The 20,428-nt window shown below is 43.9% G+C and overlaps 1 protein-coding gene across 1 annotated transcript in view; it reads left to right on the top strand.

Moving 5' to 3' along the window:
• The window catches only part of KIF15 (kinesin family member 15), a 50,060-nt gene that overhangs the window by 24,419 nt on the left and 5,213 nt on the right, over positions 1–20,428 (top strand). Inside the window, exons 21-32 of the mRNA XM_035130123.2 lie at positions 1,844–1,994; positions 2,680–2,765; positions 4,623–4,698; positions 4,818–4,904; positions 5,981–6,085; positions 6,769–6,891; positions 8,921–9,067; positions 12,093–12,197; positions 12,567–12,722; positions 13,014–13,123; positions 14,919–14,991; positions 15,867–15,904. Coding sequence (XP_034986014.2) covers positions 1,844–1,994; positions 2,680–2,765; positions 4,623–4,698; positions 4,818–4,904; positions 5,981–6,085; positions 6,769–6,891; positions 8,921–9,067; positions 12,093–12,197; positions 12,567–12,722; positions 13,014–13,123; positions 14,919–14,991; positions 15,867–15,904 — 1,257 coding nt within the window. The remainder of the gene's footprint in view (positions 1–1,843; positions 1,995–2,679; positions 2,766–4,622; positions 4,699–4,817; positions 4,905–5,980; positions 6,086–6,768; positions 6,892–8,920; positions 9,068–12,092; positions 12,198–12,566; positions 12,723–13,013; positions 13,124–14,918; positions 14,992–15,866; positions 15,905–20,428) is intronic.

The raw sequence follows: 20,428 nt of genomic DNA on the forward strand, positions 1-20,428 counted from the left end.
CCGGCACTGCCCCCCCCCCCCCCACGTGATCTTCTCCAACATAGGAGTCTCGGGACAGTGAATCTCCTCCCTTTCTTTCTCCTGCGTAATTCCGGAACCGGAGGAAAGGGTCTACGCTCCATGCTTTCCTTTTCTCCCTTCTCCCCCTCTCTTTCCTCCCTCCTGTGTAGCCGGGGCTCTCCCATGCTGCTGGAGCCCTGGCCCTCTCTCTCCACTTCCTGACTGGCATCCTCAGAGCCCTCACTTCCATCACTGCTTGGGAAGGAGCTACTTCTGATGCAAGGGGGAGGTTCTCTGTACTTTCTCCCCCTTACACGTGCTATTCCCCCTTGGTTTGTGGGGGGATTAAAATGCTAACTTCAAGTTCCACAGGCTCAAATTAGAAGAAGATTGCTAAAATAAAAAAAACCTTAGGGTGTGTCTACACAGCAATTTATTTCAACAATTGGGCTTATATTCACAAGAAACTATTCCTTTATCAGAAAATAAGCTAAGATGACAGTCTACATCTGATTTTTCAAGTTGTGTTCTAGGACACCTAGGGGTCCTTTGGCAACTTGTCAGGGGCTTGTCATTGAGAAGATCTGTAGTGGCAGAGAAACTTCCCTGAAATTTGGTTGTCTGCTACTATTGATCTTCTCCTACAATGCACAGCTACAAGAGAGTGCTGGCTGTGTTTTAGAGCATGTCCTCAATTCACTTGAGGCAACTGTGAGGGTCCTGGTGGCCTACCCATGCCTTTGTTTGACAGGGTACCTCCCACAAAACGACCCAGAATCTGAAAATCAGTATGTGTTTGAGGTACAAAGAGTTCCTGGAAAAGACATCGAAAGCCACTGATTTTAGATTGCATCATATAGAAAGGCCTCCTTCTGGTCTATAGTGTGTCAGGCTGGTAGCTCCTCTTCGCAATGATCACTCTGCTCACTCAGAGAGTTATTTACAGCTCTTTATTTTACATATGCACAAAGCACAGTTACATTCATGCTGCCTCTTCATCCGAGTCAGATTCGGGGAGTGACTGCCACTGGCTTCTCCTCCAACATAAGAACCAAGGCTGAAGGCACCTGCATTGGCTCTCCGTCTGTTCCCGAGTTCCCTGTGCGGTGCTGGGGGTCTGCTTCAGCATCCGAGAGCCGTAACACCCCCTAGCTCCCCCCTGCTCTTTCCCTGATCTGTTATTTCCTGAATGCTCCCTCCTTCTTGTTCTCGCTCGGACTCCTCTCCTCCCTCTGACTCAGAGGCGTTCCCTGGCAGACCCATGACATAGTGGTACCTTCGTTTTCAGACATTGGTTGCCGAACGTTTCGGTTTTCGAACCCCAAAAATCCGGAAGTAAATGCTACCATTTTCGAAAGCCCTTCAGAAGTTGTACGGCTTCCGCTGTGTGTGCCTGTGTTTTTCACAATTTTCTCGAAGTGGCAGGCTGCCCTTTGCGCCTCGGTTTTCAAATGTTTTGGAAGTTGAATGGTCTTCCAGAATGGATTATGTTTGAAAACTGAGGTACCACTGTATTGTGTAAAAAATGGATAGCAACAGCCAGTTTAGTCTTGTTAATTAGCTGCATTCTGGCAGTGTTGTTAGTCTTTTTCTGGCCTATAGATGTATCGAAAGGATTTCTAGTACTTGAAAGATATAAAATATATCTACGGTATATGATGTGACTTCACCAGTGTGCCTAGATCTACGTGCTTTGCCCTCTTGCTCTGTATTTCTCTCTCCTCCAGCCGCCTTTTGGCCCCACGCTAATCCTTGAGGTGATGTACTAACTTTGTTTTGAAACTCGAAAGGTGCAAGACAAAACTAGATGCCTTATGATTAACGTAAGATTCTTTCACCCAAGGCTCGAGTACGAAAATATACTTGAAAGAAAGACAAGCCTGCAAGATGACTATGACAATCTGCAGGAAATACTGAAATTTGAGACTGACCAGCTAACACAGCAGCTCACTGATAGCAAGCAAGAAACTGAAGCACTGAAAACTGAGCTTTGGGTAAGTAAAGAATGTGAAAAAGATTTCACCTTTAACTATACATTGTATAGATCAGCATAATCAAAGATTTGTGGCAGTGAGAGATTCCACCTACTGCAAGATAGGATTGGACACATATAAGTGTAAACATTTTTGCAACATGCATTGCACAGGTGAAGACGAGGAGGGGGAGCCATTTACTTGTCTATCTGCTTCTAAGGAATACCCTCTTTCTGATGTTAAAACAGCTACTACTGTCACAGGCAGTTAATTCTTAGGTGGAACTGAAGATGAGACTATGTATTTCTGCAAAAACTCACTAATTCTAAAAGTTTGGCCTTCAAAACAAATTTCCTTCACTGACCTCCTGTCTAAAGCTTTTGGAAGCTCTGTGCTCACCCTGTGTTAGATCAGACAACGGGTGCAGTGGCTGTTTCTCAGCAGCGATTTGGATCCTTATGAAATGCTCAGGGTTTTTATCAACAAATAAACCCCCTAACTGCCCTTGCAATTACTGGCAAAATGAGGGAGCACACGCCAGGACTGGATCACTTTAGCAGCCTTGTGATGTTATCTCATTAATGAGGCTTTCCTAAGGTTAATAATATTACAGTATATATTTACTGAAGTATAGTAGGAACATTGAAGAAAGAACTGAAAATACTGCAACCATTCGCCAAATGTTTGTATATCTATTATCTTTTAGAATGCGTTGGGCCTGTTGGAAAGTGAAAAAGAACACAATCAGAAATTAACAATGCAGTTACAAGAAGATAAAGAGCATAATTCCAAGTAAGTCTTACCTATATGAAATCTCTGACTTCAATTTTGGGTTGGTGGTTGCATCATTTTAACATTTTTGATTAGTATCAATGCCTTTTCCGTGCATTGAAATATATAAATCATTTTTTGTGGAGGAAGTAATTGAAATATGCCCTGTACATTAGACCTTCTACATCTACCAATTCCGAAATGCCCACTATTTTAGTCGTATCCCACCCTTCCCATTATGGGGTACAGTAGCGGACACCCTATTGTGGGTAAGCTGTTTTAAGATGCTAGACAGAAAAATGAGACAGTGTTTCAAAAGCAGCACAGTGGGCCCACCTGCTTACGCAGCAGTTCAGTTCTGGGGGGGTCTACGCGCAAAGGCAAAATTACGCAATGTCAAGAACCCCCAGAACCACCCCCCTACAAGGTAAAGGGCTGCTTATTGGGCTCTGGGGAGATCATGGCAGAGAGCTTTAAAAGCTCTTTCCTCAGCAGAAAAACCTTCTGGGTGCTTAGGTGATGGGAAATAAATAAATGGAGAGCAGGGAACAGTGGGTTTGCCCCACTCTCCATATATTTCTTTACCCCTCACCTGCACACAGTTGCGATCTTTAAGTAAACTGAGCATAAATTGCAGGCTCGCTGTATTTCTAAAAATACCTTCAGATAAAGCGGGACAAAGTGGCATAAAAACCCTTCTAAATCAAGAGGTAACAGTGTCACATGTGCATATCAATCTGACCTGCTGGTCAGCTGAATGCATTTCTCCGCTTTGGACAGCACATCTCCTGAATTTGAATAGGTTCCTTCCACAGAACAGACCTGTGACATAATTCTAATGGTAGGTTTTCTTTGGGGAATAGACAGGATTTGGGATGTGCAGAGAAGTTTTCAGTTTGCTAAATGCCAGGGGTTTCTTCTTGTGTGAAGCAGAAATTGATACAATAAATTATATCTCAGTTCAAAGATTTCCTTTCTTAAAATGTTAAAACAAACACAGGCGTGGGACTTTTAATATATCCTGAATGGTATTACGGTCGTACCTTGGAAGTCGAACAGAATCCGTTCCAGAAGTCCATTTGACTTCCAAAACGTTCGAAACCAAAATGCAGCTTCTGATTGGCTGCAGGAAGCTCCTGCAGCCAATCGGAAGCCACAGAAGCCCTGTCAGATGTTCAGCTTCCAAAAAATAGTTCGCAAACCGGAACACTCACTTCCAGGTTTGCGGTGTTTGGGAGCCAAAACATTCTGTTCTAAGCTGAACTAAACTGTTCAAAAACCAAGGTGCGGCTGTACTCTAGTTATAATCAGTGACATTGGACTGCTTGATATTTTATTTTATTAGTGAATTATAAAAATGATAGAAGTGAAAGGTTTGATTGTTTAAAAAGCTAACTACTTGATCAAATTTCAAACATTGTCTATGCGTGCTGTCTTGAGATATTAAAGGAGTTTACGCTTTTAAAAGCAATTAAAGCTACTGTATATAGTTAGAAGGAATGAGTTATCTTTAATTTTTTTTTAGTTCCCTAAAAATGAACTTGAATCAAAATAGTTGAAAATTAAATCAACCAAAGTTTTGTTTGTTTGCACTTGCTATTAAACATTGCACCTATACTAGAAATATAACTTTAATTGCTTTCATTATTAAATGGCATTTCTTTGTGGAAGATTTGCCACAAGAAGCAGTAAGTGATAGCTAACAGAAATTCCAGTAAGTTTGGGGAAGAGCTTTCTTCTGACAACAATTGTAGTGCCATTTTCATACTATAGAGCATAACTAAATTAAAATTAGCCCAAGACAAACTTGCAAAGTTTACTTTGATTAGTGCCTTTTCTTCTGTCTCTTAATAAGTGATTGTATTTGTTCTCTACTAGGGAAAACCTGAAAATTAGTGAAATCGTGGAGCTAGAGAAGCAGTATTCCGAAATGGTGTCCAGATGTGAGCAGCAGGTACAGCAGCCTGTTCTTACAAATGGAAGGTTTTAAAATTAGATTTTCAGTAAATGTAGTTGACTGCTATATTTGCAAATCCAAGAAGAGTTAATTTGAAGCCATTTTTTCCTCTCTAGGAAATAAAGTTGCAGAAGTTGGAGCAAAATGTAACTGCTTCTGAAGAAGTTATTGTTTCTCTGCAGAAAACAAATGCTGCTGATAAGGTATGGAGACAACTCGTGTACAAAATATCCTAAATGTGTGAGCATGAGAGAGAGTTGGTCTTGCTGCTTGGGTAATAAACTATCTGTTCTTTAGGAAAGAAAAGGTTTCCCTACTGTAGCAGGCATTTTGTATAAATCAAAGGTTTTGCGATCCCACTTTCATTCACTTAAATTATTTAGATGGGTGGAACATAACAAGAGAGAAAAATGTTTCCTCATAAATTTGACACTTTTAAAAGGAAAAGTTTTGGTTAAAGTGTTGATACATTTGTGTGTGTGTGTGAGGGGTAGGGGGGCATTTACAAACACCACCCTGATGCTGGCCAAAGGAGATTAAAAACAAATTAATAATAATAATAATAATTTATTATACCCCACCCATCTGGCCGGGTCTCCCCAGCCACTCTGGGCAGCTTCCAACAGATTATTAAAAACACGATACAGTGGACCCTCTGGATACAAACTTAATTCGTTCCGGGGTTCATTCACACCCTGAAAATTATGTAAATAGAGGCGCGCTTCTGCAGACATGCGTGGCCAATTGAGCACTTCTGTGCTGCGTGAAACCCGGAAGTGTGGCTGTAACCCGAAGATTCCGTATCTAGCGGGATACGTAAGTAGAGGTACGACTAATACCTTGTGACATAGTTGCTATATGGAATTATATTAAGGTTACCAGATTTATTTATATTTCAATGAATCTGGGGACACTTTTCATCTTCAGTAGGAACGATAGGATTTTGTCATGGGACTGATTTGTAAATCTGGGGGCTGACCCCGGGAAATGGGGACGTCTGGTATCCTTAAATTATACAGTCGTACCTCTTGTTACGTCAGTCTCCGGTTGTGTTTTTTCAGGATATGAACGCAGCAACCCCGGAAGTGTAAACTTCCGGGTTTCGTCACATGCGCAGAAGCGCTTTATCGTGCCATGCGCGTGCACAGAAGCAGCGCTCTAGTTGTGGACTTTTCGGGGTGTGAACGGCACCCTGGAACGGATCGAGTCCATAACTAGAGGTACCACTGTATGCCTTAACAAAATCAAAATTAATGCAACATTGTTGTTTTTGTTGTAGGAAGTTGTGTCAGACCTGATGAATCAGATCCAGGACATGAGGATATCCATTAGCCAGAAGACAGAGTGCATAGAAGAGCTTACAAGTGAGCTGGAGGACATAAAAGTATGTTCCATTCTTTCCCATAGGGGACCCAGAGTGATGTATCAAAGTGGAGTAACAGATCAACAGCAGCTTGTGCTGAGTGCTTCTGGTTTCTTTGGCTGGGCTGAAAACTGAATTGTGTGTATCGCCTCCATGGACCAGAAAAACAGCTTTGAAATGTACATGCTAGAGCAGTAACCTAGATGTTCCAAAAGTTAGGAAAAAGAAATCTAGATGGAGAAACTGGTAACAGTTAATAGGAGATTCTAGCTGATGGTCTTTAACTGAGTATATAACTAATATTATTAGATGGTCATCATTTTGGGTGAATTATTTTGTGGTTTGTTTTTTTTTTTTTAATTCCTCCTTAGTTTTGGGTTTCTCCAGTTTTTCAAATTTTATTTATACTTTTGAAGTTTATACATTTCACTAATTTTACAATCATTTTAACATTTCAAAACTTGACTTCCTTCCCCTTCTTTCTGCGGTTCCTTAAATTTATTTTCAATATCCTCTGCATATCCAAATTAACTTAATTTGCTCATTTATTCACCTACTTTAAATAGATACTAATTATGAAGAATTGGTGGACTTTGTGATGTGTATCAGAATGGATGTAGTCAGCAATTATCTTTACTGACCTGTAGAAATATAGATCTAATATATTTTGTTTCCCTGGCATATCTACACTCCTGCTTTCTTAGTGTAAATATAATTCTGCTTTGGCTGCAAAAGAGGAAAGCAGAGCAATTATAGAAGATCAGGAGAAGCAAATTGAGGAATTGAGAGAGGCCTTGGAGAGAGCACAAGCTGCTGACAAAATTGAGGTAAAGTCTTTGTTTGTGGTGCTATTTCATATTGTATCCCTGTTTAAAGCTGCCTATAGCACGTATAGTATAGTTGTATAATCGTTTAGCAAGAATCGGGAATGAATATACTATTTCCTGATGTGAGTGCTGTTGATTGAATCTCAGCTGCCACCCTTTAAACCAGGGATTGTCAACCTGGTCCCTACCGCCCACTAGTGGGCATTTCAGGATTCTAGGTGGGCAGTAGCGGGTTCTACGGCACCAGCTGAATCCTCCTTCCATCGAGCACTGGTCGGCGGTAAGGAAATTTTACCACCAAGAAAGATGCATTAGTGGGCGGTAGGTATAAAAAAAAGTTGACCACCCCTGCTTTAAACAATCAAATTTTGAATCCTTGCCATGTGGAATAATGGTTTCGTCAGTGATGGTGGTTGGAAACCAGTGAAGAGACATAATACCAAGCTCTTCTACAGTCCTTATGCTGAGAACTTGGTTATGGTATTTCTGCTCTGCCCTTCAATCAAAAAAACTGCTTTATCTACCTTAACGTTCCCTCCAGAGAAAGCAGTGTATTCCTCTTTATATACTGTGGCCGTTCCTGCTTCAAGGGTAGAAGCTGGGCCTAAGCATAGAATGTGGTTTTTCTTCCAGTGTTGAAAGTTCTTCACCCATTTGCTTCAGATGCCAGCCTTTGTGAAATAACTTCATGCTTGGTGCCCTTCAAGGGGAGAAGCCTCCCACAGTTCTGGTCCTGCCTGCTATGAAGCAACAGGGCTTTCAAAGAGCTCTAGCTCTCTGTACCTTCAAATATTTTAAATTTTTTATCTGACAATGTAACTGCAAGAAAGGTTCTGTTGCATGTATTCACTGTGCCCCGTGGAGGAGAGCATGTGCTTTTCACATTCAGCATGGAAATAGAACTATTTAAACCATGCAGGAGGCTTTTTTCTAATTAAGTTATACTCAGAGCTGCCACATTGAAAGTGATGATGTATAGATTTATGTTCCTGCAGTGGATCCTTGGATGAATTGCCCCTCCCTCCATTAGTTATGAATACGCAAATCACACACCCGTACCTCACCATGTGGGCAGATAACCCCTTCCTTTCCCCCCTGCCTAGCTTTCTGTGCAGACTGTGGGTGACTTTGTCGCCCTCTCACAAGGAGTAGCTTTTTTAAAATAACTGTGTCTGTGCATCCTTTTCTTCTTTCCCAAACTGACTCAGAAGTATCAATGCTTTCACCACCACATAAATAAATCTGTAGTTTAGATTCATTAACTCCATGGTAGGTTAAGGCTTTCATTTTGCACACTTTTTCTGGCTTCTGCCTCAATTTAAACTATATTGGAGTTGTGTGGTTAAAAATAGTCCCGGGATGGGGAAGATATAAGATAGTGATGTACTGCACACATCTACTTTAGAATAAGATCACTTTTCCTAGATATGCTATAAAATATACAGTCAAGCCTTGGTTCCCAAACAACTTAGTTGCCAAACAAATCGTCTCCCAAACGCCGCAAACCCAGAAGTGTTCAGTTTGCGAACTTTTTCGGAAGCCGAACGTCCAATGCGGCTTCCGCTTGAGTGCAGGAAGTTCCTGCAGCCAATCAGAAGTCTCGCCTTGGTTTTCAAACAGTTCCTGGAGTCAACCAGACTCCCGTATTTTTCGGTCTATAAGACGCCCCCATGTATAGGACACCCCCTGTTTTGGGGGACTCTGATTTAAGAAAATGGGGGGAGATGGCCTCTGTGTATAAGATGCCCCCACATTTTTGACATTATTTTGAAGGGGGAAAACCTAGTCTTATACATGGAAAAATATGGTATGTTCAAGAACCAAGGTACCACTTATCAACCTTGTTTTGTGTTTATAATTCTGGATAACGGACTGCAGTTATGGAAACTACTGTATTGCATTTATTTTTAAAGGGCAGCTGAGGAAAAAGAGGGGCAGTGAAAGCTATTTATATTAACATGTTAATTATACCATGGGCCATATAATCACTAGGCTATTTGTTGCTGCTGCTGTTCTTTGCTTTACATAGAAAGAGATTATTTGTGAAGAACTACAACATACTTCTGAGCAGCTGAGCAGTTTAACAGAAGCTTCTAAAAAGCATGCGGTGCTTCTTCAGTCTGCACAAGAAGACCTAATTAGGAAAGAAGCATTGATCCAAGAACTTCAGGAACAGGTAAATATGAACATTACCACCTCTGAGAAATGGTGGAAGAGGAAAAAGAAGCTTATTGACCTGGCCTGACCTATCCTAGCCCAGACTGGTTGCTTTTGTGTTGTTATAAGAATGTCTATGTTTAGACATACACTCATACCTCGGTTTAAGTCCGCTGCGGTTTGAGTACGTTCGGTTTGAGTACTCCGCGGACCCAGAAGTGTTTACTTCCGGGTTCTGCTGCATGTGCAGAAGCGATCTATTCGGTCCGCGCATGCGCAGAAGTGATCTACCGTGTTTCCCACATTATAAGACACCGTCTTATGTTTATTTCACTCAAGAAAATAAGCCTATGGCTTATTTTCGGGGGGTGTCTTTTTTATTGTTACTATAAGTACGGTACCTCCTTACTGGGTCCTGCTGGCTCAGGGCTCGGGACGCGCAGCAAGCCGCCTCCTGCTGCTGCCAGATCCCGGAGGCGGCCTACTGGGTCTGGTTGGCCTGCATGGCCCGAAGCTGAGCGGCGGCAGGAGGTCCGCGGGTCCTTCCCTGCCACCAGGGCGCCGGCGGAAGCGCTGCTGGTCCCTTCCACGCCGCCGGAGCGTCGTGGGCTGCATGGCCCGAAGCTAAGTGGCGGCGGGAGGTCCGCGGGTCCTTCCGCGCTGCCGGGATGACGGATGGCAGCGGGAGCACTGCTGGCCCCTTCAGCCGGATGAAGGAAGCGGCCTGCCGGGTCGGTGCCCAGCAGCGCTGCGCGGAGCACCAGATCGAGTCAGTGCCCAGCAGCCCCGAGCTGGATTGAGGAGGCGGTGCTCCGTGCGGCGCTGCTGGGCGCTGTCTCTGCAGGCCGCTTACTCGATCTGGTGCTCCGCGCGGCGCTGCTGGGCACCGACCCGGCAGGCCGCTTCCTTCATCCGGCGGAAGGGGCCAGCAGTGCTCTCGCCGCCCGTCACCCCGGTGGCGCGAAAGGACCTGCGGACCTCCCACCACTGCTCAGCTTTGGGCCATGCAGCCCATGACACTCCATCGGCACGGAAGGAGCCAGCAGCGCTCTCGCCGGTGTCCGTCGCCCCGGCGGCGCGGAAGGACCTGCGGGCCTCCCGCCGCCGCTCAGCCTCAGGCCATGGAAACTGGCAGGGATGGGGGAGGGGGGAGCGCTTTCCCTCCTCCGCATCCCTCCGTGTAACTCTACCCTGCCCGGCGAGCGCTTGCACAATGCAGCCGCCGCTTCACCTGGGCCAAGTGCTGCTCGGCTCACACACAATAGAGCTCTCCTTTTCCCGCTGTGCCGGCCTGTGCAGTTGCAAAGCGGCACAAGTTGCTCCCAGCGCAGCTCGCCTGGTGACACGCTCAATTCATGCACCCCCTCCGACCTGGTCTCAAGCCTCTCCGAGGCTCTAAAGGAACGCAACAAGGTATGGCTTATTTTCAGGGGGTGTCTTAGATTTCACAACTGCTTAAAAATCCTGCCCTGGCTTACTTTATGACTACGTATTAAAAAGGGGGAAACACGGTATCTGTGCTTTGCGCACGCGCGTTATTGCCCCTCGGTTTAAGTACTTTTCAGGGAGCGAATGGCACCCTGGAACCAATTAAGTACTTAAAGGGCTTGCCGATCAGAAGGTCGGCGGTTCGAATCCCCGCAACGGGGTGAGCTCCCATTGCTTGGTCCCAGCTCCTGCCAACCAAGCAGTTTGAAAGCACGTCAAAGTGCAAGTAGATAAATAGGGACCGCTACAGCAGGAAGGTAAACTGCGTTTCCATGTGCTGCTCTGGTTTGCCAGAAGCGGCTTAGTCATGCTGGCCACATGACATGGAAGCTGTACGCCGGCTCCCTCAGCCAATAATGCGAGATGAGCGCCGCAACCCCAGAGTCGGTCACCCCTGGACCTAATGTTCAGGGGTACCTTTACCTTTACCACTGTAATGCTCAGCTATGATTTAGGACTGGGGTCACTAATGTGGGCACAGTGGCACTTTCGAGGGCTTCTTCTAGTTCCTGCCAAGACTGAGCTCCCACTTCAGGACCTTTAGATTGCCATTATTTTTACAATTGTGTGGTGTCCTCAAAACAGCCACCAAATCATAGGCCACCTCTGTTGGTAGTTTTGAAATGGTGGCTTCCTGCCTAGGGTCCTTTTTTTTTGGTAGCTCATGGCAAGCACCAGATTGACTATTTTTTTCTGTGCCAATCCACCAGGGGTGGGTGGAATCGCCAAAGTCATTTTCCCCGGAACTCCACCTATGGTGCTTCTTGCACCATGAGGTCCAGTAACTGCAGTAGCAACTTTGCAATACAGTGGTCCCTCGACTTATGAATTACCCGACATCCGAAGTTTTCGACTTACGAACGGGACAAATGGCCGCATACTTACGAATTTTTCTACATCCGAATGGAAACCGTTGGCGGTTTTAAATGCGGTTTCCTCGACTTACGAATTTTTAAATGCGGTTTCCTCAACTTACGAATTTTTCTGAATATTTTTTTCCTATGGGAATCTGCTTTTCGACTCACGAAATTTTTGACCTACGAATGCGCATTCAGAACGGATTAAGTTCGTAAGTCAAGGGACCACTGTATGGGGTTTCTCCTCTCTCACACACACCCTTTAATTTCTTCTGCCATTGCAGCCATAGCCCATCATTGCAGCTTGCACCGGCTATGGCTAGAAACCCAAAAGCAGTCCCTTTTGATATCGGTTCCTTACTAGTGTAAGTAGGCTATGAATATGCATCAGTTCAAATGTCACAACAGACTCCAAGGATACAAAGGAAACCCATTAGCAGCTGGAGATGTGTTATCCAGATTGAAATGCTTTCATACTACCTCAGTATAAAAGTCTAACTTGTGTTCCCAGAGACCCTTGCTGGGGTGTATTGTTTTATAATACATGGTAAACTTAGGAACTAGCAGGATGAAACATTTGGAAATATTCCAGATTCTCAGGAGAAATATCTAGAACCATGTTTGCCTATGTCAGTCAAGATAGGCAACAATTTGTGACCTTTGAATACCAGTATTTTGATCTCTTGCCGTTTTCTACAGCTGGACAAAATGACAGGAGAATTGGAAAACAGGAGAAGTGAATATAAAGCTAAAGTGCGCCAAATAGACCAGTTTATGGACTCTGCAGTGACAACCCTTCCACAGGTATGATTGTTCTTAAGAAATCATTTGTTTTTTATTACCTACAGTTACTTCCATGAAATGTATACCTGCAAGTTTGTCAAAAGAGAGGTCCTGATCTATAATTAGGCAAAGAGCTATACTAGAGGTAAAAGGTTGTTCATTATTCCTTCTGTTGTGAATGCCCCTTGTCATTGCCAATCAATTAAAATTGTAATTTGAGCCTTTTGACTAAGTGGCTGCAAAAAAATGGGAAGAATTTGTGTTTTTTTAACTGAGCATTGCCTGTATAAAGGTTTCATAATTTTTTTTTCCATAAGCAACTTGTAGTACACAATATTCTAAAAGAGTTTCCTGCTTAACTGTTCAAATGGTTTTGTGTTTCCTTGATAGAGCCCTCAAACTCCTCCCAACAGTCTGGCAAGATTGTTAGAAACACATGAGCAGGAGATAGCAGATAGGACAGCCTCTGCAATTACCCTGGAATGTCTTGTATCCGAATTAAATGAAGAAAGAGATGCTAAAAATAGTGAAATTCTAAGACTAAAGGTAAATGCTTCAATCACTTTGTATATTGAATCAGATCATTTGTGAACTATTGTAGTGTACATGCTTAAAGTGCTGCCATTTTGAAAATATGATCTTAATAATCTTGATGGAGCATATTTTTAAGAGGAGCGGAGAGCAAACATGCCATTGGGCAAACAGAGATTGGAGAGAGATTTGGGCCTTTTTTTGTTGATGTGAAGCATGCAAATTTGGTACGGACTTCAAGAATACCTGTCACTGTTATGAAGTGCTAATTTCAAATCAACGGAATCATATTGTCCTCTTGTTTAGGCTCAGTTGTGTGAATTGGAAAACCTCCGTCTGGAAATGCAGGAATTAATGGAAAGCAACAGAAATCTGCAGAGCCAGCTTGAAGAAGTGAAGAGAGGAAGAAAGATCAGGTACAAATCAGTGCCAAATAATAGGATGGCTTGTGTTCAATTCTTAAGTAACAACTAAAGGGAACGTGTTTTTTGTTTTGTTTTGCAGAATTTGAACCAATAGTTTGAAATACTACTAGACTTTGCACATTATTACAATTGACTTTTAAAACTTTCCTGTTGTGCTTTCCAAGGATACTTGCCTCCCAACATACCTATTTTCCCCTGTTCAGGGAGCAAGTCTTTCTGCAGCACAGATGAGAGGTGGGGTGTGTGTATATCGCTCAAGCACTGTTGAGTGGGGGGCTTTCCCCATTGTGGCACTGGTTCTGTTCTGCCAGAGGACAGGCAACTATCAGTCTGGTAGAGCCAGTCAGAAACCAGCACATGTTTCAAAATATGCAGCAGCACAGCATGCATAATTATAGGAATGTGGCCTAGGTATCAGTGCCCTTTTAAGGTGCCCCGGAGGGAACAAAAGAGACAAGATGAGAGCTTTTCCAGAATTTGAGCTTTTCTTCAGAAAATAAAACACAGGCAATTTGCAGGTTAACCATCGAAGACTGTCCCAGAAAAAGAAGGACTGGTGGGGGCAATAATGAGGAGAGGAGGAGGTGTCAGTGCTTGCAGGGCAGGGGGTGAGATTGAACTGGTAGAAGCTGGAAAGTTGACACCTTTCCTTATGCCCTGTCCAAAACACAGAAGTGTGTGGACCATAGAGAGGGCAAAAGGAGGTGGGAAAAGACTATTCTCAACCACAGCTAGAACCTACTGGACGCGGGAGTGCAGAACAAGCCACCTAGAACTAGGAGTTCAGAGTCAGTCAAGTTGCAGTAAGACATCTTCAGGAATCACCTTGAGTTAAGGGGCTCAAAGGTGTGAGTATGGGCACCAAGCTCAAGAGCCAGCTGTTCCCAGCAAGGCCACTCCTGGATCTCGGAGTCTTGCTTGAATCTCACACCAAGTTTCAAGGTCTAAGACCAGTTACAGTCTTTGAAAACAATACTAAATACTGGGTCCTGGAATTTCCTGGGGAACAATGGGGGTATGATTATCTTTGTCTTTCTCCCCTGAACTTGCAGAGAAGGAGGTGTGGGTTCTAGATGGGCTTACTTCTTGTAAGGACACTTTAAACACCCAGAGTTCTCCATATCCAACGGAGAAGCAATGCACGTTGCCTTGATTGAATAAGAAAATTGAGGAGACTAAGCATAAGTGACTCCAAGAGGTCCCAAGCCAATGTATAGCCACTCCTATGCCCATCTTGATATAGAATGCTGGCAGGAAACTGCAAAAGCATTTTGTCCTAGCTTGCTAGATTTTGCCAGTTTACAAATGTAGACTAAATGGAAACTTGAACCAACATGATCCTGTAGGGATCCAAAATGGAGGTGAGCTGGTGCACACTGGCAACACTCCTCTGTTTCCACAGATGCTTTGGAGCTGCAGTTGAGACAGGATGTCGTGGAATCACGACCTATTTCCTGGCCTTTTTACATTCCTTTGTCTTTGTGGTGTAGCATACCCAATCCGTAAACTCAATAGGTAGTCTTGCCCTGCTACCATCTGCAATATGGGGAATAGTGATACTGGAAGATCTTGTATTTCACATGCTCCAAATACTTAAAATCCAATGTTTAAATGGTAATTAATATTTACTTGATATAATTGTATAAAGTGTTTTGCATGTTTTAAGTTGTCATTGATTGTAATGTTGCTATCTGCCCTGGGACCTTGCGAACGGTGGGCAATAAGTCTTATTTATAAATAAATAAAACAAAATAAAACTATTTCTCATCCTTGGGTTTCTTAACAGTGGCACAAAGTATCCAGATATTAAAGACCTAAGAGAAAGAGATAAGGAAATTGCAGAAGGAAAAGTAGCCAAGGTACTGCATCTTTTGATTTAATTATGGCTGTCATGTTTTGAATTTAGTTATTGCTCATGTCCTTGACTTGAACTATTGGTTTAACTTTGACTGTTATTTCAGTCAAGTTTATTATACAGAAAAAGTAAAAAAGAAATTAGTTCATTCAGATAAATTGCTTTGGATTCAACTCCCTGCTTGCTCCCCCACGACTTTCCAAAGTGGGGGGGGGGAGTTGCCCTAACCACAATCCCTGGTAGGTGCATACAGTATATCACGGTCATATGCTGAAAAAAGCAATGTTGTTACTATGGAAACTTATCTTTACAATGTACTTTCCATCAGCACCAAGTCTTTTAACAGTTGCAGAGCTAACAGAAATGGACATAAATTGCATTTTTCTTCAAGAATATAACAAGGTTCTATAGGTGGCTATAGTTACAGATACAGGCAACTCCCCATTTACATCAGAGTTACGTTCCAAGACACAGTGCTTTTAAGTGAAATCACTTACATTTGAAACACCATTGGGAAAAGCCTGCAAATGCCATCTAAACCTCTGGAAACCCTTGGAAACCCCTTTAAAAAACCAGCAGCACTTATCAGATGCCAAACTCCACCACAATTGCTCCCTCTAAATCACCTTGCTCTCCACAGGCCGCAACGGTTGGTGCAAGGGCTCCTGGGGCTGCATTTGCAAAGGCTCATGGGATTGCTAGGCACTGGGCTCATTGAGGGCCAACTTGAAAATCACTTAAGGATTTTGTGCATGGACATGCATAAATTCGTCATTGCCAATTTCTGATTACTTGACTGTTGCTGACTGTTGTTTCATTGCTGCTATAACTTCTAAATACTGCAGTTAAGTACAGTTTTGTTTTCATATTTTTTTTCAGAGTAAAGCACTGGAAGAAACACTGAAAGTTACATCAGAGTAAGTTGAGAATTTCTGAATTGATTAAAAACATTAACCATTTGCACAGATATTAACCATTCACTTACACAGCTAAGCTAAGTCTGCATAGCACAAAATACTCACTTTTAAGATTAAGAAAGCAAGGGTTCCAAATGGAGTGACTTAGCTTTCTGAAACATCAATTTGTTCTTTGCTTTTAGCCAGCAGATGGCAGCAGAAAACTTGCATATTTGCCAGAAGACTGCTTTCTAATTAAATACTTTTTACAAATTTAAATCATATGAAGCTGGTTTGGAACCAAAGATTATGTGCAGGTTGAACCTGAGTACAGTAGAACCAGATTACAAGGAAGGAAATGTGTTTTTAATTGATTGATTTATAATGTTTATATCCTGCTTTATAGCCCTCAAAGCAGCTTTCAAAAGGTTCTCAAAATAAATGATGGAGGCAAGTCTTTCTGGCAGTTAGCAGACATTGTTATACAGTGGTACCTCGGGTTACAGGCGCTTCAGGTTGCAGACTCTGCTAACCCAGAAATAGTACCTTGGCTTAAGAACTTTGCTTCAGGATGAGAACAGAAATCGTGCGGCAGCGGGAGACCCATTAGCTAAAGTGGTACCACTGTAATTCATACCTTAATGCTTATGTTGAAAATTCCCTGGATTGCAACACCATAAATGATAGTCTATGTGGCAAAAACAGTAATCGGTCAGTTGTAATTATTAGGGTTTTATTCACAAGAAGTCTCAAATCAGTTTCATAACTGGTGTGAGAAACTGACAAAAATGCAGGAGCTGTTAGCTACTTTCAGAAATTATTTCTGACAAACAAAGGAATTCATGGCATCCGTTTTGAGATGGAGGGGCAGGTAGAATAATACTGTTGTTAAGAAAAGTTGAAGTGAAAATAATATAACTGTTAAAGAAAGAAGTGATGCAATAGTAGATTATAGTGTCAGGCAATTATCAAGATGCCTGCATTATTTTCTGTCGGTGCAGTCTTCTCTATTTGAGGGCCCGATTCTGCTTTCAGACATTTTTCTTGGACATGGAACATGTTCCATTGGAACATGCTGTTCTACCCCTTTCCTCTTTACCAGCATTGTCAACATCAACAGCAAAGGAAGCTTCTAATTAAAATCAATGTGTGTTGCAATGTTTTTTAGTCTAGTCAATCAATGTTTAATGAAAGCCATACAAATGATGTGCTTCTACAAATCTAAGCACTTCGGTGTTTAAATATTTTAAGTTTAAATATTGTTATACTTGCATTAGTTTATAAAACCTATGTGGTTTCTTCTCCCAGCAGAATATGTGGGACATGCAATCCTATTATACACATTCAGAAATAAGTCTCCCTGAGCTCAGTGGGACTTGCTTGAAACTAGGATAGGACAGGATTACAATCTCAGTGAGTGAAAGTTGCTACTGCATGGAATAAGCAATATGCTGTATCTAGGTGAAACCTTGGTTCATTGCAATGCATACTGGGAAGGTCTGCAAAGGAGCCTGGGAATAGGCTAAGAGAAAACCTGAGTTTCTGAGAAGCTGTCCTTTTGCCCTAAGGGAGGAATTTCTCTCCTGTCAGCCCCCTCCCTTTTGATTTACATGCTAATTGGAGATTTGCTTTAGCTGGGAAAGGATGTCTGTTTTGAGAAGTGTTAGAATCACGAAGGGCTGGGCCTTAATTGGTTTATTGTCTCCGGCTGTCCTGAGAATCGAAAGGGAGTAACTTATCCAGGGCCGTTTGATATGTAAACTTAAGACATCTGGCTTAACTCCTAATGAGATGAAAAGAAGAGTATCCTGTTGATCGCCTATAGGCTCATTCAAGAATCAAAGTAAAATGTGATTGGCTTAACACTGAAAATACACACGTGGGCTAAATCCTTAAGACCTGTGGGTTTTGAAATGTTAATTGCTAGAGTCTGAGCTGGAGCTGAAGTTTTGCTATGCTCTAACCTGGGGCAGATGTAACAACATGTGCTCTCGCTGTGCCCTGCCAAGCTGGAGAAGGCACAGCGCTGATTTTCCTGTTAGTTTCCATACGTATGTATAAGTTAATTAGTTTATATCTTTGTTATTTTTAATTGTAACCTTTTGCTGAGAACTGCATAACCACCCTTGTTAACCTTACTTTTGAATAAATAGTTAAGAGAAGTTCGTCTGGGTTTTGTTCCTTTGGGCTGCTTAGCTGAATCCAGTCCTAGACTGCTCGCACCCTACCAAGCCAACTTTTTGTCTGAATTACCCTAGAGGTGTTCAGTGGTGGCAGCAATACCGATACTTCTGTGTATTTTAAAATAGAAGTGTGGGAGAGTGCGCTTCGTCCTGCCTGCAGAGTCCAGCGGCACCTTGGTTGAGGGGCTGGAGCAGGGAGAGACAATAGAGGTGACTCCCCCAACTTTGTGACATGTTGGCATTGCGGTGGGATCTCGACTTTGTCAGCCAAGGGTGAACAAAACTATTGTTTTATAGACGCAGTTCTCAAGAGGTTACAGGTGTTTTTATTTTGATTAGAGAGCTAGGAAAATGGCATCAGGTTTTGGGCATAGTGAACTGTTTTAAGCCTCAGAGGATTGGAATCAGGGACGGAGCGTTAACCCCTCCTTCCACTTTGCGGAACCACTAGATTGGTCCCTTGCATGAATGCCGATAAGGGACGCATATTCCCCTTTTAGACCTTCCGAGGAGTTGGAAGCCGAGACGGAACACGTCCAGGAAGTGGAGACTTCAAGAAGCCCTCGGGCAGCCCACGAGCATTGGACGCAACAACTGGCCGAAGCTGGAGTGCGGGGCCAGGAAGCGCCTGCTTCACCTAGTCCATCGGCCGTCAGGAGAGGAGCTTCACCTTTGCGAAGCCATTGTGAGGCGGGTGAGGCGGAAATAGCCACTGTACCAGCGTACCCGAGGGGCGTCGGTGTAACAACGGCGGAGCCAGTAGCTCGTCCCAGAGAGATGGCGTCGCCACCTCCACAGGGGGTCAAGTGGGTTCACGACGACGCCCGGGGGGGCTATTATGCCCGGAAACATTCGGACTGGGTGGGTCGTCGGCCGGGCAGAGCTTTGACGACCAGCCCAGAGAGAGGTGGATATCAGGAGTTAATGGTGCAACTCTGGGAAAGCCGGCCTCACGTCGGACAGGATTGTCCAGAACCTGAATTACGACCCGTTGCTGTGGGTCGGAGGGCTCCTACAGGAGAACGTGAGTACCAAGAGTTGCCAAGGCGACTGAGGGAGGATGTTGGTCTGCGGGGGCGGCATTATGCTGAACAGGAATCCAGACCTTGCCCGTTGGACAGCCCTCGAGGAGTTAAATCTTCGGAGGATTCCTGGGAGCTGAGAAGGCAGCCATATGTATATGTAGGGGGAGGAGAACATTTATCCCGAGCTAAGGCTTTAGCAGCATATGTGGAGCAAGAGGCCCGCCGTTTGGATGGACAGGGCCCAAGGTATCTTGCTGCCCCTGAATACTGCCCAGACCCAGAGAGTCGAGAGGGGGCTGGCCAACGCCCTCGCGAACTTACAGTAAATGACTTTAATCTCGAGTATTTTCCTGCATATGATCCACCCATGGATGTACTGAGTTACCTGACTTTGTTCGAACAAACATGCAAGGAGATGGGTGTCCCTTTAAGGCTGTACATGTGCTTGTTGCGGGTTTTAGTAAAAGGAGAATTAGCTGAACTGATGGGCCTATTGCCTAAGCAACATATGTTTCATTATGAAACTTATCGCCAACTTGTGGTTCAGAGGTTCACTCTGCATTCGGAATATTATCGGCAAGCGTTCCGGAAGGCTGGGAAGGTGGGACCCACAGAGAAGTGTCAGTTGTTTGCTTCGAAGCTGGAGCAGAATTTTAGGCTGTGGCTGTCCACCAAAAATGTGCAAACGTTTGAGGATTTGAAACAACTTCTGCTCCTAGAACAGTTTCAGAGCAGACTGCCTACTGAAATTGCTAGCCTAGTTGCGGAACAATGTCCAAAGACGCTTCGAGAGGCAGCGCGCCTGGCAGAGAATTTCCATCTTAATGGGGCCCACCTGGCACAAAAGCAGCAACTGGTGGGGAGCCGGATGGTGACCCCCGGGCCAACGACCTCTGGGCCCCCTAGTAAACCTGCTCCCCAACTTAAAGACTTTGAGTCCAAATCTCCATTTGGGAAGAGAGGTCCATCACCCAGCGGCAGGAAAGGAAAGATTGCTCCCTCGTCAGGGCTGTGCTATTTCTGCAAGAGGCCTGGACACATTAAAGCTTCATGCCCCCTGCTGATGGCTAAGTGTCCGCCTGTCGCCACATCCACACCGGCTTTGAGACATAATGTCCAGCCTGCCGAGGACTGGGATGCTGAAATCCAAAGAGCGACTGTTGGAAGTGGTGCAGGACCGGGAAGAGGAAGAGGGGTGGGAATGCCTAGTGGGGGGACTCCTACGCCCACCCCAACGATAGCAAATCCCCCTGAGATGAGACCAGCCGAGGTCCCCGTGAGGATGGCGCCAGGGTCCCAAGCAGATTGGACCAAGATGCATTTTACAGCGCCCATCA

Source organism: Zootoca vivipara, chromosome 12 (genome assembly GCF_963506605.1).
Source record: "Zootoca vivipara chromosome 12, rZooViv1.1, whole genome shotgun sequence".
Lineage (NCBI taxonomy): Eukaryota > Metazoa > Chordata > Lepidosauria > Squamata > Lacertidae > Zootoca > Zootoca vivipara.